The sequence below is a fragment of the Littorina saxatilis genome, linkage group LG6 (assembly GCF_037325665.1).
Source record: "Littorina saxatilis isolate snail1 linkage group LG6, US_GU_Lsax_2.0, whole genome shotgun sequence".
NCBI lineage: Eukaryota > Metazoa > Mollusca > Gastropoda > Littorinimorpha > Littorinidae > Littorina > Littorina saxatilis.
In genome coordinates this window covers 33,981,931-34,001,272 of record NC_090250.1, presented here as the reverse complement: position 1 = coordinate 34,001,272, position 19,342 = coordinate 33,981,931, and the positions used below count along the sequence as shown (strand labels likewise).

Genomic DNA, 19,342 nt, shown 5'->3' with positions numbered 1-19,342 from the left:
ATTGCATATCCTATTTTTCCATTTCAGATGACGAGGAGTTCGGAGGCATCCCACCAGTGATCTTTACACTTGCTGCACTGGAGGAGTTGCATCTAGACCACCAGGCTGTGACCGCCGTTCCGCTTCACATGTGCCGACTGCAGAACCTCGCCGTTCTCTCCCTGGCCAACAATCCCTTGCTGGAGAGTCTGCCCGGTTCGCTGGGTCATCTGCCTAGCCTGAAAAGTGAGTCTTGTCGAAAACTGGTCAGTGTATGAAGGTTATGTGAGCCTCATGGGAGTTAACATTTGAGGATCTGTCTTTTGTTTGTCTGTGAAGATGTTATAGCTGTACTCAAGTTGACCATTGTTGGATGACTTGGCATGTTTTCACAGCTTGCACCTCTTCTAGCTTATTATGAGAAACTTTCATGGTTGGAGAATTAATCTCAGGTTTGATTTCAAAGCCAGAAAAGTGAATTTTGCTGAAAAATGTTTTGGCAGCTTGGAAATTTTGTTTTCTTACCTTTGTCTTTGGCTTGTTAGCATTGCTTCTTTTGCTTAGTTACACAATTTAGAACTTCTTGTGATCTTCTTAAATGCCATGACATGAATATCATTCTTAGATCTAAGATGGAGGGGTCCTGATTTTGGCCTATATGGTCCGCTGGACCCAAAAAGCAACAACTAACTAAGTAACTAACTATCTAAGATGGATGTAATACATATATGGACAAAGTGTCCGGTCATGTTGATGAATTAGATGGATAAATTTGATGTTTGCGTGCAGCTGTTTTGTGAGTAATCTGTCTAGCTGTAGACGCCTGATTCAGTGAAATAGTGAGAAGAAAATGTGTCTACATTCAAGCAAGCGCAGATTAAGTTCACATTGAACTTGATGTCATTGGTATCAAAGGACTCATTTGTAGCTTTATATTTTTTATTTGTGCAGCAATCCGACTATTGAGTTGCCCCTCGTTGCGCACACCGCCCAATGAGGTTGTGAGTAGAGGCGTGGAATCCGTCAAGGCCTACCTCAAGCGATTGGCTGGCGGGTTCACAGAGTGCAGGCGCACTAAGCTCATGTTTGTTGGCTTGGGAGGAGCAGGAAAAACCAGGTAAGAGTTTTGGAAAAATAATTTATGTGGGAAGTTTCTATTTTATTTATTTATTTTTATTGGGCCAGTATTCATCCATGCACAGGCTCGCTAAAGCACTCGAGCTGTTTGCGGTTGTTGTCTTGTATTATTTCAGCATGTTAGCTAGTTTTAGATTTGGTGTGTATGTTACAAATTATGAACCCCTGTCTTTTTTCTTTTATTTCGTGTAACTTTGATATGAAAGAACGGCGGACTTGAACAAATGAGAAATAATTTGCCTTTACCTTTAACAAAACACTAAAATAAGGTCAGTAGATTAGCATATGAAAATCAGGAGTTCTTGATATAAGAAATGATTTCCTAATGCTTTTCCCAATTTTCAAATTGTACAGGGTTTTGAAATCATAGAACAAAACTTGAAAAAGTCAGAAAAAAACATATTTCAAGGCAGATTGTCCTGTTCTCAAACATTATTGACTTTTTTTATTCTGTATTTCAAACTCGGGAGTCAGTCATGTTTCATTTAAGAAAGGTTATTTTTTATACAGTGGATGCTCTCTTTTCAGACCTAAAATATCTGAGAAAATGAGGACTTAGAAAGGAGGGAGTCTTAAAATTGAGGTAAATTTACAGAGGCCGGGTTATCAACAGACAATCTGGAAAAGCAAGGTACAGTGGTACTCCCGACGAACGACCCCCCCATCAGAGACCCTCTCCCTTCTCAGACCTCATTCTTGCTGACGGATTAGTTTTGCTATATAAATCACCCCCATGCCCGACTCCCCCCAGAACCCGATTTGCGACCGACTAGTTGTTACAATTTGCGACCTTGTAACGACATTTTCAAATCAAAACCTAACAAAAAATCGTAACGTTTTGCTTGAATCTCTGAAAAAAGATCGCAAAAATCACTCGGCCGGAAATATAACAGACGACGCGTTTAGGTCTCGATTGCGCATGTCCGGCGTTCACAATTTTACGATCCCAACATGCCCTTTTCTTTGTCCACTTCCTTTCGAAAAATCAACAAACACACGCGCGAGCATCAACGATCTTCTTCTTCGACCATGGCTTCGAACTCTCCTTCAACTTCAAACGCTCAATCGCGCGGAAAGAAGAGGAAAATTTTGACTCTGGAACAGAGGATGGAAGTGGTGAAACGGAGCCGTAAGGGCGAAACGGCAATTTCGATCTCGCGGTCGTTTGAGGTAGGAAAAACTCAGATTCAATCGATCGTCAGCGACCAAGAAAACGTGGTCAATCGATGGGAGACCGGCGAAAATTGTGACCGCAAATACTCGAAGGCAAGGAAATAGATTTATGGTGACCTCAACAAACGCGTTTGGAGTTGGTTTTATGATGCACGTCGACGTAACATACCCATCACAGGAAGACTCATCCAAGAAAAAGCCTGTCACTGATTTTTTCTCTCTCACTGTCTTTTTCTGACCTGACCTCACCCCCCATGTAAGACCCCCCCCTTTTAAGACCTAAATTTGTCAGATTTTGGGAGGTCTTACATGGGGAGTACCACTGTATTACAAAGGAGGAAGCTTGACTTTTGGGAGTAGGGTCTTAAAAGGAAGGTTCCACTGTATATCATGTGAGATTGCAATTTGTGTGGCTTGCAGCTTGCTGCGTGCCTTGATGAGTGGATCTAAGAAGACAGAGGGTACCAAAAATGAAGACATCACCGATGGCATCCTCATTCAACCATGGACCGTGAAGAACGATGCAGGGGTGGAGATCACCTACAACACCTGGGATTTTGCGGGACAGACGCTCTACTACAACACCCACCAGGTGAGTAACAGGAGAAAAATTATACGGGTGTGGAGGTTTGTGTACAGGTGACCTGTGTAGACTCAGGGATGGGAATTCTCCGAGGATCCGAGGATTTCCGAGAAAAGCTACACATTTCAGAGAGAGAGAAAAAATCGAGGAACAAAAATCTAAATAGATAATCTGCCTATAGTATGACAAATGTCCTCCATAAAACCGTCCCTTCATTCAGTGAGATTCTGCCAGCGTGAGCCACTTTTGCAAACATGTTGAACGCTGTTCGTTGGTTACTGGCAATACAAAACGTGTTTCAAATTTGGTCAGTTTGTTTGCTGTGTAAAATCCATGAAACATACTCCCAGAATACGCCAGATTGCACAGATTTTAATCTAGATTTTAACAAAATTTCGGCCCCCCCTACTTCTCCTTGAGAATTTTCTTTGAATCAATTCCCATGCCTGACACTAGAAGGCAACTTGCACTTGACTAACTTACAATTTGTGAATCATTAAATTACATATTCTTACGCAACTCACATAGAAAGCATTAACTTCAGTTAAAGTGCTAGGACACTGAACTACGCTTCACCCCAAAGGGGAAGCAACCCCCTAAAAAAGAACGGCCTTGACCTCTAACCCAAGCTATACAAGAGTCAAGGTCATACCGTCACGTGACCTATCACGCGTGACTCAACCGCCGCCATGTTGAAACCTCACTCCCACTTCAGTCACCAAGTAGTTCGGACGCTTTTTACACTACGCTGCAGGCTTTTAGCCTACTGTCTTCTGGACAGTGTTTCACCCCGTCTACAGGTCCCTGCTTCTCATGCACAAGTTTGGGTGAGCTCGTTCTAATTGTTTGCTTTTGCTTGCGTTTGTTTCTTTCTCCGTTGTTCGGTCTGGTTGTTGTTTATCAATATCATAACTCAGACTGGTTTTTTGTCAGCAATGGCTGACAAGGAGAAATAGAAACCACAGACTAGTCAGTAGCTGCTGAGGTTTCTCCTATTAAGTTTCGCATAAAGAGAAAGGCAAAGGCACTACCATTTCTGTTCTTGACCCAGCTTCTCTTACTACTACGTCTGTTAAATAGCCTTGAATGGTTGAAAACGACGTTAAAGGCATATGTACGCGCTCCCGTGTTTACAAAGTGTAGTTTGTCTATAATCGATGTCAAACGCACCATAAGACCATGTAATGACGATATGTCGCCATGCGCCGACCATATACTTGTTTTACAGCTTGTTCTAGCCTCTGAAAAAGTGAGGATGTCAACAAAGACGCGGAGGTATTTCCCTTGCGTCAACGCTACCTCTGTGGCAAATCTAGATAAATAGGACGATCTAGATCAAAATAAAATTGCAATATCTTGCAGGGAACTTAATTTAGCATGTCTCCAGCTGTGGGTAAAGCAATTAGTGTGTATAGTCATCGAGTACATATGGCTTTAAACACTATATAAAGAAGAAAGAAAGAATGTCTGTTAAATTTCGGACCCTATGAGTCCAATCATGCCGGTGCTGAAGCAGGTTAAATTTAGGTTACTTCAGCCAAGGCAAACACAGTGGGAAAGAATACTTGTGTTAAAGATGGTTTTTCTTCCCTTTTTTGAGATGTTTTCGACCCAAATGTATAACATGTTGCCATTCGTCGATTTTGTGCTCGCTCCCGGCGGGAGTGGGCGACGCGGCTTGTTGTCACGCATCGAGGTTCCGCCTTCATGCACAGTCACTTCGGCTGACGTGCACGCAGAGGAGTGTGTTTACTTCATACGAGGAGCTTTCACGCTCTACAGGTTAGTCAAGTTCACCGGTAGCCAGGTTCTCTGGTGAAAGTGTTCAAGTTGGGCCGGAACTAGTAGCCCCCCCGCCACGGCCGGGGGGTGAAAGTACGACTCCCCGGAGGCTATCGCTCTTAGCAAGCGGAACTCGGGGGGTCGACACCGGACAACAAGTTGGGCCGGAACTAGTAGCCCCCCCGCCACGGCCGGGGGGTGAAAGTACGACTCCCCGGAGGCTATCGCTCTTAGCAAGCGGAACTCGGGGGGTCGACACCGGACAACAAGTTGGGCCGGAACTAGTAGCCCCCCCGCCACGGCCGGGGGGTGAAAGTTCGACTTTCCCAGAGGCTATCGCTCTTAGCAAGCGGAACTCACGGGGGGTCGACACCGGACAACAAGACAGTTGTACTCACAGGCAGACTGGTATGTCTCCGGTGAATGTAAACAAGTCTCAACTTCCTCCCTCTGGGCAGGAAGCTGCTTTCGAGCAGGCTTTGCACGGTTCTTCCGTTTTGCAATCAGCCTCGCCTGTGGTGGATCGTTTTAGTGACGCAGCTAGTCACAGTGACTTTCACGGTCCGGCCACAGCAGATTCGGAGTTAAACGATTCTCACTCAGTTTCTGAGGAGGAAGTTGATGTCAAGTTGTCACTCAGACTTAAACCAGCTATGGTTACTGCAGCTCAGGTGTCTGCCAAGTACTTCGCTGAAGGGGTGACAGCTATGACAAGCTCTGCGGCACCACCACCCTCAGTGGTGGGTGATTTCCGCCCTGCTTTAATGGAAGTTCAGGGATATCGTTTTAGCGAGTCTCCTTCTGTTGCTTACGAACTTTCCAGGGTGCTGGCTAGAACTTCGGGTTCTGAGAATAGCTTGCCTGTGGATACTGTGCCTTTACTGGCTGCACACGGTCAGGCTCCTGATGCTGCTCAGCCATGGCTTGCCTCAGACCAGTTACGGAAGTCGAGCACTTCGTTTCATTCACGCAAGTTTGCTCTCTCCCGTCGTCATCACAGTCTTATTGAGACTTACGCTTTGCCGAGTGCACCGCTTCCGGTCACTCCGGAGTCGGCTAATCTCAGAGAGGATGTCTATCGTTTGGACAAACATTGTGCTTACTCTGAAGGCGCATTACTTGGTTTGGATGAAACGGGAAGATACTCGTTGGAACTTGCGTCTCTTTCAGAGACACTTCTTCGATCTCTTTCGCGGTCGATCGCGGTGTCGTCGGATCCTTTCGTATTTTGAAACGACTCTAGCGTGAAAGACGTCCCCATACTCCTGGCCTCTTTGGCTAAGGTTTCAGCCGAACAAATGTCAGTCGTGGCACGGTTGTACGCACTTGCGGTTTACACACGCAGGGACGCTTTCTTGTCTGGCTCTAGAATTTTAACTTGGGGAAGTTTTCTCATATGATTCTCCTTTTCCACCACTTCCTTTGTGGGCAGCGATGCGGCGTTGCTTTCGCTTGCGTCACCCGCGCAAGTAGCGCTTCACTCGCTGAGCGATATCCGTAGTCCTAGGTTACACCATAGATGTGTATTGACGGGATCGCCAACTCGTTGCGCGCGCTCACCAAGTAGCGGAAAGCGGAAAAGACGATTTTGACAGTAACTTTACTTCCGGTGCAGTCTTTCAACACATGGAGAAGAAGGAGAATTTCGAAGGGGAGGTGGAGTTTGTGGCTGAGGTATGTGAAAAGCAAACAAAGCAATACAAAAAGATCATTGCTGATGATTGAAATGAGTCATGTGAATCAACAATAAAGATTGATTGTGGACGGCACGTCATTATTTTTGTTTTTAACACTTGAAACGCGAGAGCATCTGACACACTGGTAAATCCGAAGCTGTGCACTCAAGCTGATCAGCAGATCGTTTTTCTGCAGAATTCTCGCTCACATCGGCCACTATTTTAGCTCAGCGAACCGACAAATTTGCAACAGAACAATTTCTGAATGTTAGAAATTCGGCTGTAGATTTATAGATACCCTTTCTATTCCATGGTTGTTGTTTTTTCAGGGGGAAAGTACCGACATCTCAATCGCTGAAAAGATGACAGCATCACCACAAAAGAAACTCCAAGAATTGCCAAAAGTAAGTAAAAATATTGACAGATCTATGTAAAAGACTATGAAAATTTAGAACTGGAACAACAGATATTCAAGAAATAACCGATAAGTGATATATTATAACTGAACCATTGATAGGTCTATGATGCATGGAAGTTAAAAATGGTGCAGGAACTGAAGTCAGATCAACACATCAAAAAGATCAGTGCAATATATTTGTTTTCTCTCCCCTCTTGCATAATTCTGTTTTGATATAGTCTATATGCTTGATGTCTTCTGTTGTTTTTAAATTCATTGTCACTTCTAAATTGCATGCTTTATTGCAGAACGCTTGTTCTTTCTGCCTTTCAACTGCCTTTCACCGGAGCTCAGAGAGCTTGTCGACCTATTCTCCACCAAATCGTTCAACTTCAAACGTCTATCAACTGCCATTAATAGCTATCATCCAGCTATTTGTATGGACAGTTAGACTTATTTCTCTAGAAATTTAGTTTTACTAAGGGTTTATTGTTCTGCTTTTTTTCAGACATTCCGTCCCGCACCAGAATTGCCAGAGGTTGTTGCAACTACAACTTTGAAGAACTGTGTCGTGATGTACAGCTTCCCGAGTCATGGTGCCTCGCGAAGAACGAGGGGAACCAGGTGGTTAAGGTTGTTGTGCTGGAGCCTGGAGGCCAGCTTGGTTAAGGTTTGACTTTGAGTCAGCATTTTCAGTGATTTTTCTACGCAGCCGATGGTGTTTGGATTTAAAGTGTAAAGGAAAAAGTCCCTCCTGAAGCAGCGTGCTGCAGTTTAGACTGGCTTGGCGACAGTGTTGAAGTGAGTGACAAGTGACATTTTCAGTAAATCGCTTTGTGTTACAATTAATCAACACCAATTCTGAGCCAAGAGAGTGATTTTTTTTTTCCATTTGGAATGTTGTGTTTTATAGGTTAGGTGTGGAAAATTGGATTTGACTGTAAAGCTCTTTAGCAGAGAATGTAAATAAACTTGACCAAGAAATTATTGCGACAAATTTCAAACTCCCAAATTAAAGCATTGATTAATTCCCGTTAATTAATTAATTAAATTAAGTGTCACAAGAATTTATGCTTTAATTTGGGTGCAACATGTTGAAACTTTGTTTGAGAATGTATCTACTTCATTGATTAAATATATGCATGTGTATGAATAGGAATCTTTCTTGTGTCAAATTGTGCGAATTGAGACTGAGTGAGATAGTGAATGTTGGTACATTACAGGGCCGGACTAAGCAAAGAGGAGGGGGGGGGGGGGGGGGGGTTGCCAGTGGTGGTCCAGGGGGATGTTCCTCTGCCCCTTGTGGGGGTCAGGGGAAGGGTAGGTCATATTCTGAGATAGGAAAATGGTCGCTCCTTGCATGAAACGGCATAAAATAAACAATAATACATTTTTTTTAAATAAGTGTGGTACATGTTTAGGTTGGGGAGGGGGGGTTGCATAACCCCCCCCCCCCCCCCCCCCCCCCCCGTAGCCCTAGTCCGGCCCTGCATTAATTGTCACTGTATGGTGTGTGTCACTGTGACCAAAGATACATATGCTCTATTTGAGTTCATACAACTTCCAATTCCATTCAAACGTTAACAAAGTGTTGCTTTCTTTCTTTCTTTCTTTATTTGGTGTTTAACGTTGTTTTCAACCATTCAAGGTTATAACAAAGTGTTGCTGGTATGCGACTGAACATGTTCTATTAGGAAAGCAAAGCAAATTCCGGTGTACATAGTGGTCAACATAAAAACAATCAGACGCATCGATGCAAGACATTTATCAAGTGGCTGACAATTGATTTTGAAATGAAAACTGTTTGCAAAATATATCGCTGTCAAAATTATATTTTGAACAAGTACATAAAGGAATTAGGTTTGAACCATAGCAAAATGAATATGTTTAAATTTTTCATGTTGCAGACTTAAATTTACATGGACTCATGAAAATACAGAACAGGCACTGAACAAGCCATGTGATACAATACTGAACCAAATAGGAAGAGAAGTACATTTTAACGACAGCAGATTTTAACACAAAAAATCGACACCTAAGACAACAATCAAGAAGTTCAAATTCAATGTACATGCACTTGATCAGATGGGATAGTTTGTACTGCATGAAGAAAGATCATACACAACACACTACAGAGATCCTTCCTGATTGTTCTCAACATTGTATGTTTTCAGCTTTTTCCTCAAACTCCTTTCTTTCCATGTGCATTTCATTTTGTCCAACATTGCATGTTTTCAGCTTTTTCCTCAGTCTTTTCTTTCCATGTACATTTCATTTTGTCCATCATTGTCTTCAGTTTGTGGTGGAGTCTTATTTAAAAAAAAACAGAACATTTTGCAAAGTGTCTTCTTGAACAGCTTGTGAAAGATCAAATGAATACAAAGTGTCATAAAAACACACCGGAACAGCATCACTGTTCCTGCATGGTTCGATAAAGTCATCTGCTTTTGCCTGTGTGTTGATGCACAGGTTTCCCAGAAAATATGTTCCATGGACATCAAATCACCAAAGGGAAGTAATCGCTCTTTATGCATACGACATGTGTAATAGATTAAGCGAGAGTTGTACGGAACCTTTTCTCCTGGCACGAGAGGATGAAAGTCGCTTGTATATTTCAATGCTTGTTATTCTCTCAGGTGCCAGGAGAAAAGGTTTTGTACAACTCTCGCTTACTCTATTACACGGTCATGTCGTATGAATAAAGAGCAATTGTACTTCCCTTTGGTTATTTGATATCATCAACGCTTTGCCTCATTCTGTTTAAGATTTCTGCTTTGTGTTGCATGGACAGACACATCTGCAATACATTGGGCTTGACAAAGGTCAGTTTGCCCTTGTTCAGCATGCTTGTCATGTCAGGGGTGTTTTCACTCTTTTCACTGTAGGATTCAGGTGCGCAAGTCAGGGCTTCCAAACACTGCAATTTCTCATCTCTGTACGCACTCTTTTGGAGACACCAAACTCTCTGTTTTAGCTTTTTGGCAACACATCCTCCAACATACTTTGCATTGTCCTCTTCATCCTCTTTGATTTCTAATGCACTTACTGGTTCCCTAGTTTTTCTTCATAGGCCTTTAAGACACCAACAGTATAAACATGTTCAAGGCAATCCAGGCTGAAACTGCAGGGGATACTGTCAACTCAGTAATGCCTGAATGCTGGGTTGAAAAAGCAGAGTAGTACCTGGCCCACGCCTTCTCCTTGGCAGCATTCCCAACCTTGCCTCAGGGAACTAGGCAGTCATGAAGAAGCAGAAGTTTCTCTTCCAGATCTGCACCTAAAACACAGAAAATAAAATATTATAAATAAAACAACACACAAATATAGCAGAAATCAACCCAAGAGTGAAACTGAAGATGTAGATGCATGCACACAATCAAAACCAACAACACACGACAACAACCCAAAACTACACTTTACATGAATGGATGTGAACATATTAAATTTTGTATTCCATTTGTCGTTATAGAACGTGTTGACAAACCACTTTCATGAATCCTTATCATGTCTTTCAACTATGACATGTGCTATCAATGATCCTAAAAAACACATGAAATATTGTAGTGGCAGGCATGTACCTAAAATATTTGTAAACAGTAGCCTCTCTGTGCAACGAAGCAGTATTTTTGCTCGAAAACTATGAATGAAAGTGATCTTTCAGGTACTGGGACTTTGCAAGCTGATTTTTTATATCGCCTTACTCAAAAACTTACTTTTCAATTACTGAATTGGTCGACAAGCCCTCTGAGCTCCGGTGAAAGCTAGGCAGTTGTCATTCTTGATAGATCATGCACAAGCGTTCTGCAATAAAGCATGCAATTTAGAAGTGACAATGAATTTAAAAACAACAGAAGACATCAAGCATATATCAAAACAGAATTATGCTGGAGGGGAAAGAAAACAAATATATTGCACTGATCTTTTTGATGTGTTGATCTGACTTCAGTTCCTGCACCATTTTTAACTTCCATGCATGATGTACATTCAAATCAATCAATGGTTCAGTAATAATATATCACTTATCGGTTATTTCTTGAATATCTGTTGTTCCAGTTCTAAATTTTCATAGTCTTTTACATAGATCTGTCAATATTTTTACTTACTTTTGGCAATTCTTGGAGTTTCTTTTGTGGTGATGCTGTCATCTTTTCAGCGATTGAGATGTCGGTACTTTCCCCCTGAAAAAACAACAACCATGGAATAGAAAGGGTATCTATAAATCTACAGCCGAATTTCTAACATTCAGAAATTGTTCTGTTGCAAATTTGTCGGTTCGCTGAGCTAAAATAGTGGCCGATGTGAGCGAGAATTCTGCAGAAAAACGATCTGCTGATCAGCTTGAGTGCACAGCTTCGGATTTACCAGTGTGTCAGATGCTCTCGCGTTTCAAGTGTTAAAAACAAAAATAATGACGTGCCGTCCACAATCAATCTTTATTGTTGATTCACATGACTCATTTCAATCATCAGTAATGATCTTTTTGCATTGCTTTGTTTGCTTTTCACATACCTCAGCCACAAACTCCACCTCCCCTTCGAAATTCTCCTTCTTCTCCATGTGTTGAAAGACTGCACCGGAAGTAAAGTTACTGTCAAAACCTCTCGCAGCCGCAGACGGGAGTTCGAAACAGAGCCAGCGTTGGCGCGCGCGCAGAGTTGGCGATCCTGTCAAGGGATATCTATGGTTACACCAAGCCTAAGAACTTAGTTTATTCTTTTCTTCGTACTACGGAACCGCTTCCGGTTGCACCGGACTTGTCGATCATACATCTTAACGTTCATAGCAAGGAGAAACTGTCTGTTTTCAAGAACAATGATCTCCTGGCTGTGGAAGATTGTGGCCGCTCTTCTTTCTATTATCCGCGTCTTGGTACAAGACTTTGATTCGTTCTTTCCCTTGTGCGGTTTCGTACTCACGGGATGCCTTTGTGTTCTGTCGGGACACATATACAAAGGGTTTAGCTTTGCTGTTCGTCTGGGAAAAGGCCTCGGCCGACAGTATTGTTCTGTCGGTGAGACTTAAATCTCTTCCTTGCTCGAGGGTCTTCTTTGCGAATCCTCTTATTTGCACACGGACTCTTCTCTAACAGAGAGAATCTCACAGCAAAAGGAAAAGCCCACGGCAGGCCTCGGCTTCTCTTATCAGAGAAAAGCGCTAAGCTGACCATTCTCAGCTTTGGTTTTTTATCTTCTTCTCGGCATGGCACGTTGCCAAATACCCGCCAACCACTTTATCTCGAGGCGATTTAGCGGTAGGGTTCAGTGGGCAAACAATAGCATGCTTTCATGCATACTCTTGGCACTTGTCAACTGGAGTCTTAGCGTTCGGCTCCACTCTTCTCTCTGCCTCTGTGTTTTCCCACAGCGGCTGGAGGGGCGATTAGAACTTCCACTTTATTGAGGGAGGCACTGGGGCCCTTCCTGTTGGGTCACTTATATAGATCGTGCATATATTTAATTCAGATCTTCAGGGCTCTGGTTTCGTTTTCTAAGCAATCAAATGAAGAGCTGGAACATGTTAGTGTCTTTTCTTGACTGGTTCACAGACACAACCAATCTTTGGATTCTCACACCACTGCTCATGCAGGGCGTTCCCGTTGGTTCTCTCTCCACCAGCGAAGCAGTTCTGTCTCTTGCGGATTTCTTTCCTCTTGTCAGGGGAGAACATGTGTTGATTCAATCAGACAACACCACAGTGGTCTTTTATCTCAATAAGCAGGGGGTGGCATCTCGCCCCTTATCACTGCCACAGCGAGCATGCGAGGTTTTGATGTGGTTTTTACCACCACGAGATCTTTTTAGCGGTGAAGTACCTTTCTGAGAGGCTCTATGTATTTATTGGCAGACTCTAGTCAGTCGGCCAAGAATGTCCACTCGGATTGGACCCTATCTCACTACGCGCTTCTACTCCTTCTGGTGAATTTGGAGAAGCCGCTGATAGAAGTTTTGCCTCTCGGTACTATCACCTTCTGCTAAATGTTCGTCTCCCTGTTCCGGGATAATACTCTCGATTTTACTTTGAGCGGCCTGTTGGTCGCACATTATGGGCCCATTCAATCTTGGTTGCCAGTCCTTTGGGCTGGCAAGAGGGCGCCGTTTTTACACTCGAGCCACACGGGTGTCTACTGTAAGGGAATCATTGAGACGCTCAGGGGCTTCTGCCCCAACTCTGGATTTGGTCTAGAGATTCCATAGGGGTTCAGCGTCTTCGTTTTGTGTCACTTTGACTGGCTTGGAACTAATGGCGTATATTAACGGAAAGAACTCCACTTCTCTCCGTTTCAATGCGGGTGGCGAACCACCTATCCTGGCTTTCCGATTTTTCTCCCACGTCTCTGAATTAAGACTTTATGTGATTTCAGTTGCACTGACACAGCTAGGTCGCAAAATATTTTCACTTGGGTTCTTTGTAGCCAGCGTGATTAAAGGGAACCTCCCTTTGGTTGGCTGAAAGCAAATCTCCAGTCCCGACTTGGGACTTGCTCCTAGTTTTGGAGTTTTTTGAGTTCGGATTGTTTAATCCTTGACAAAATTAGCCTCTTCTAGAGGCAATGATTTAGTGAAGTCAACCTTAGCTAAATGGACTGCCACATTGATTAGGCATGCCTACAGTGGTGGCAAGGAAAAGGGGGGGGGGGGGGCAGTCAGTCCTCCCTTTTCAGGCAGCACGGGCTCAAGAGGTCAGAGTGTAGGCCTCTTCTTTACCTGTTCTCAAGTCTGAGAGACTTACATAAGTCATGAATGCAGCTCATTGAACGTTCAGGGACGTAGTCATGAGTTTCTATCGGCGGGGTATTTTAAGTACCCGCTATTTTAGCACACATCTACTAGACATCTTCTGCAGAAGATGTCTTTTTATGTTTTCCTGGGGACGTATCTGGTGCTCGGCAGAACAGAAATTTCGGTTTGCCAGCTATTGTAGCTACAGGCCAGATACTTGCAAGATGTTAACTGTGAGTTCATTTGCCCACCACCTAAATTAGCAATCTGCTTTCTATGTGAGTTGCGTAAGAATATGTAATTTAATATAAAATTTCAAAAATAAATTTTGATTTAATTAATATACTTACCAACTCACATATTGAATTCCCTCCCAGCCTGCCCCGCAAATTTTTTAAAGGGGGTATATGTTTTAATACGGGATGAGTTTCACCGGTATACATCCTGCGCAGGCGCAGTACACCGGTAGTGGAAATAACCGCTAAGGACCATGCCTTATATGGCATACGGTTTTTGTTTCAGAGTTATTTCCCCATGTTGCCATGCAAGAGTGCTTCAATGTCTTATCACAAAACGAAGTTATTGCTTAGGGTTTCCCTAAAAATGAACAGATCACTTCAGTGGGAGTGAGGTTTCAACATGGCGGCGGTTGAGTCACGCGTGATAGGTCACGTGACGGTATGACCTCGACTCTTGTATAGCTTGGGTTAGAGGTCAAGGCCGTTCTTTTTTAGGGGGTTGCTTCCCCTTTGGGGTGAAGCGTAGTTCAGTGTCCTAGCACTTTAACTGAAGTTAATGCTTTCTATGTGAGTTGGTAAGTATATTAATTAAATCAAAATTTATTTTTGAAATTTTATATTTAGGTACACATGGTGGCTTATATCATTTAAATAGACGTGTACATTACAGAAAAAGATAAAGACTTCTTTTTTTTAACGGGGCATCTCTTTGTGGGATTTTGTTGCTTAATTGAGCCCACAGTCGATTTTGCAAAGACTTCATTAAGACTTTGCAAGGTTGTTTTACCGAAAATTCAGAAAACTTTGTGTAGCCAGCTTGGTGAAGTAGACTTTGCTTGAGGCTTTAGACATGTATCCAGACTCATTTACCTATAGTTAATACTTGATCTTTGTGCATGCATGTCCCCAGCCCACATTCATTTTATGTGAAATCAGTGGAGAGGGAAAAGACAAAGTATAAGTCAAGAGTAAAGACAGAGCAAAAATGATGTTGTCTGTAGCGAGACAAAGAACAGAGTGACCGAACGAGGTCAAGGGGAAATCATCCACACTAAGCTTTACCCAGCGATTGGTCCATGTGCTACTCATTAATATGCATGAGGATACAGCAGAGGAATTCCAATTTCCCATAAATGTCCTTGTTACTCACAAGATGTTTTCTGTTGCAGTTTTTCCTGTCCAAGAGAGCAGTGTATCTGTTGCTGTGGTCCACGCGTCAGGGATACGAACACAGCCTGGAGTTTTGGCTCAGCTCCATAGCAAGCCACGCACCCAAGACACCCATCTTTGTTGTTGGCACACACTGCGACCAGGTAAGCTACTTGACTGATCTGTTTGCCCAAGATGTCAAAATCAGCGAATGAAGATGGGAGAGTGGCAAGAACTTTTTGTGAAGATTTAGGCTATTTCGTAGATCTGAAAGCCCCAGGCATTTTTCTAGAGATTCACAAAAGCCAGTGAAGATAACTTTGGGCTATTGATAAAGGTGTGTGGGCGTGTATGTCTGTGACTGTGTTTGTGAGAGAGAGAAAGAGAGTGAGAGATAGAGAGCCCACTTCAACTGTCGGTAAAAGGAATGAAAATGTGAGAATCCCATGTGTGTCTACTGAGGAATAGCTTTGGCAGTGAAGATAAGATAAGATAAGATAATAGAAAAACTTTAATGTCCATTTTCATTGTACATAAACATTGAAATTTGTCTTTTGGCATCGCATCACATTGCTTATAACACAAAGACAATGATTAACCCCTTCACTGCCACAGTATAACAGCATTTTGGTATTGCTGTGCGCCAGGGCAAATTTCGCTTTCTTCGGTAGGTTCACTAATCTGTTCACTGCTCAATCATTTATTGAGATATCTCTTAGATCTTTGGCATGTGGTTTGCTTACACCCTTGGCTATTATGTGATAACATGATCATTGGACTTTGTTTGTGATTGTTATAGTAAAAATCGATATAATGACCATTTTTGTCAAAAATTACAGTTTCCAAACTTTCACACACACACTGCAGCACGTAAAACCGCAGAAAACACAGCTAAAACTGGTGTCAAACATCAGGTACTTGCATTACAGCCCATAACAGTATTCTTCTGTGTGGTAATCCATAAATCACTTCTTGTAGAGCTTCCAGAACACTGTATCATTTGAAAACAGGTCTACGAGTTGATGTCCGACTTTCAGCCGCCATTTTGAATCTTATAGATCGGAAAAAAACTTCTAAAAATGTTTTTACCACGTGGTACTAACTTATCTGAACGGTCAATGGGAAAGAACTGTGTTTAAACCCCTACAAGAAGTTGGACAGTGGTTACCTCCCATTTAGTTTTCACAAATGTCCTGAAAAGTGCTGATGTAAACTACGTGTATGGGCGTATGACAAACCAAACATGACCACGTACCTAGTACGTGCTGGGCAGTGAAGGGGTTAAAAGCATAATCATACAAAAAGACACTACTAAGATAAATTTTTACATACGCATTAAAACGATGAGTAACATGAATCAGATGAAGCAAAGGAGATATGGTATATATTTGTGCGACGTGTCGTCATATACAGGTGCACAAAGCAGAGGTTCCCATGACTGAGCTGAGGGAGCGCTACCCTCAGATTGCTGGATTTCACTTTGTCAGTTCTCTGGTTGGAACTGTGAGTTGGCTTGCTCTTCTTCTACTTTGGTGTCTTATCTGGTGTGTGTGTGTGTGTGTGTGTGTGTGTGTGTGTGTGTGTGTGTGTGTGTGTGTGTGTGTGTGTGTGTGTGTGTGTGTGTGTGTGTGTGTGTGTGTGTGTGTGTGTGTGTGTGTGTGTGCATAAGTGCATGCATGATTATGTGTGTGTGTCTTATCATGCATGTGTGTGTCTTATCTGGTGTGTGTGCGTGCATGCGTGTGTGCATGCATAAGTGCGTGCGTGCATGATTGTGTGTGTGCACGCTGGAAGGCATGCATGTGTCTTGCCCTGCTTTGTGTATTTCTACGTGCATGCCAGTGTGTGTGCTGTCTGTCACATGCATGTGTGAATAAAGCATATAAGCAGGAGTTTACTGTTCTGTGAGGGAGGGGGGAAAGTAACTAGGAAATATCCTTTATTGTCAAATGGGACATTCGTCTCAAACGTGCAAGAACAGTTAGATCTTTGAACCACATGCTTGTTGTTGTGTTATTATTGTTACAAACTAATGAACATTTGCAGTATATTGTACAGTTTATGTGGACTGTTGTGTGTTGCTGCAGTCGAGTACAAGGGAACACTCCTTTCAAGACCTCAGAGGGGCGGGGATGCAGCTCAGTCGGTAGCGCGCTGGATTTGTATCCAGTTGGCCGCTGTCAGCGTGAGTTCGTCCCCACGCTCGGCGAGAGATTTATTTCTCAGAGTCAACTTTGTGTGCAGACTCTCCTCGGTGTACGAACACCCGCGTGTGTACACGCAAGCACAAGACCAAGTGCGCACGAAAAAGATCCTGTAATCCATGTCAGAGTTCGGTGGGTTATAGAAACACGAAAATACCCAGCATGCTTCCTCTGAAAGCGGCGTATGGCTGCCTAAATGGCGGGGTAAAAACAGTCATACACGTAAAATTCCACTCGTGCAAAACACAAGTGTACATGGGAGTTTCAGCCCACGAACGCAGAAAGAAAGAAAGAAAGAAAGACCTCAGAAATATGAGACAAAAAATCAAGTCTTAAAAAGGAGGATGTCTTAAAAAGGAAGAAGAGAGGACAGCACGTTTTGCCCTGCAGTCCGGACTGACGATCTAACAGTGAACAACAAGAAGAACAAGAAGAAGAACAAGGAAGAACATTTTCAGAGCTCATAACCAGAAAAAAAGGAGGGAGTCTTAAAAAGGAAGAACAATTTCCGAGCTTACAAACAGAGCATCTAAAAAATAAATAAATAAAGGTCTCAATGTGTCCTTAATTAAATCGAGGTCCACTGTATGTTATCATTGTGATCCTTTTTTATGCGCCTAATCTAGATATAGCCCTAGGCGCTTACATATTAATTTCTGCCGTTTGAAATGGAATTTTTTACAGACAGACAGACAAACAGACATTTTTTACACACAATATATAATGCATTCACATCGGCCAGTAAAGCTCAGTAGCCTATTAGGCGAGCATTCACCTTTCACGGCCTTTATTCCAAGTCAAACGGGTATTTGGTGGACATTTTTATCTATGCCTATACAATTTTGCCAGGAAAGACCCTTTTGTCAATCGTGGGATCTTTAACGTGCACACCCCAATGTAGTGTACACGAAGGGACCTCGGTTTTTCGTCTCATCCGACTCAAGGTTCTTTGTGCATTTAAATGTCTTGGTGTCTTCGTAGGGTATTGTGCAGCTTGAGAAGGACCTACTGAAGGTGACGCTGGAACAGAAGAACATGGGAGAGAAAGTGCCGCAAGTCTGGCTCAGCCTGGAAAAGAAGATTCTGGCGTGAGTGTTTGCTATCATTTCGCATGGTTACATTAGAGCTTGGGGAATGGAATGTGTTGTGTATTCTACCGCACTCCATTTCAGAATAAACAAAAACCAATAATGGTACTCTTCCGTTGTCAAGCGATAATGTAAACATTCTACTCGCTAGTAGCAACAACAAACATTGCGTAGTTTAGTTCGTCACTTTGCCGTTTTGTACCCCCTCCTCCCCACTCGCCTCCTTGAGCTTTTCTATTGTATTCTCTGTTTTTGCTTCTGTTTGTGCGCTTTCCGCTGGGACATTTCCTGGGGACTGAATATTATAAACATTTCAACGAGGTTCATAGTTTTGTTAATTACTGCTTACAATGTTCTTTGTTTCATGTTATTTATGTGTTCTTCATATCGTAGCGTTGTGTGGACATGAATGATTGTGATGTGTATTGTTATTACGTTTATTCGCAAAAGAATAAACTTTGCCCTTGAGTAGACCAGTGTTGAGTTTGATTTAAATTGCTGATGACAAAATCAAGGCATTGTTTGCTCTGTAAGATAGCAACGCCAAGTGATGAAAATAATTATGTGTTTTCAGATCTCGCACCTCGTCAAGCTTGTTGGCGTGGGACAAAATCAGGGAATATGGTATGGAGGTTGGCATCTATGATGAAAAAGATGTGAGTATTAAACAACACACAACTGTGTGTGACACAAGACATAGCTTAGTATGCACATAATTAAATACAGAGAGCTTAATTAGTATGCACATAAGACATTTCTTTGCATGCATGCAACTACAAATGGTGCCCAGGAACAGACGAGCAGCATATGCTCATGTGCTGCTGAACAAAATATTTGCACTATTTAAAAATAAACAAGAAAATCAACAACCAAAGTTCTGTGATTCCTCTTTGAAGCAAAACAAAATAATAAGTCGCGTAAGGCGAAATTACTACATTTAGTCAAGCTGTGGAACTCACAGAATGAAACTGAACGTAGTCCGCCGCTAGTGCAAAAGGCAGTGAAAGTGACGAGCTTGTTTGGCGCGGTAGCGGTTGCGCTGTGCTTCATAGCACGCTTTACTGTACCTCTCTTTGTTTTAACTTTCTGAGCGTGTTTTTAATGCAAACATATCATATCTATATGTTTTTGGAATCAGGAACCGACAAGGAATAAGATGAAATAGTTTTTAAAACGATTTCGGAAATTTCATTTTGATCATAATTTTTATATTTTT

The 19,342-nt window shown here is 42.5% G+C and overlaps 1 protein-coding gene and 1 long non-coding RNA gene across 2 annotated transcripts in view; one reads left to right on the top strand and one right to left on the bottom strand.

Annotated features, from left to right (window-relative positions):
- Positions 1-19,342, top strand: part of LOC138967991 (uncharacterized) — a 137,391-nt gene that overhangs the window by 75,936 nt on the left and 42,113 nt on the right. Inside the window, exons 52-58 of the mRNA XM_070340552.1 lie at positions 28-225; positions 931-1,096; positions 2,710-2,881; positions 14,855-14,998; positions 16,248-16,337; positions 18,020-18,126; positions 18,701-18,782. Of these exons, the coding sequence (XP_070196653.1) occupies positions 28-225; positions 931-1,096; positions 2,710-2,881; positions 14,855-14,998; positions 16,248-16,337; positions 18,020-18,126; positions 18,701-18,782 (959 nt within the window). The remainder of the gene's footprint in view (positions 1-27; positions 226-930; positions 1,097-2,709; positions 2,882-14,854; positions 14,999-16,247; positions 16,338-18,019; positions 18,127-18,700; positions 18,783-19,342) is intronic.
- Positions 8,323-11,418, bottom strand: LOC138969070 (uncharacterized). The gene is made up of 4 exons (XR_011456363.1): positions 11,237-11,418; positions 10,831-10,905; positions 10,441-10,528; positions 8,323-10,004 (listed from the first exon to the last, which is right to left on the bottom strand). It is a non-coding gene; the product is annotated as an uncharacterized lncRNA (long non-coding RNA).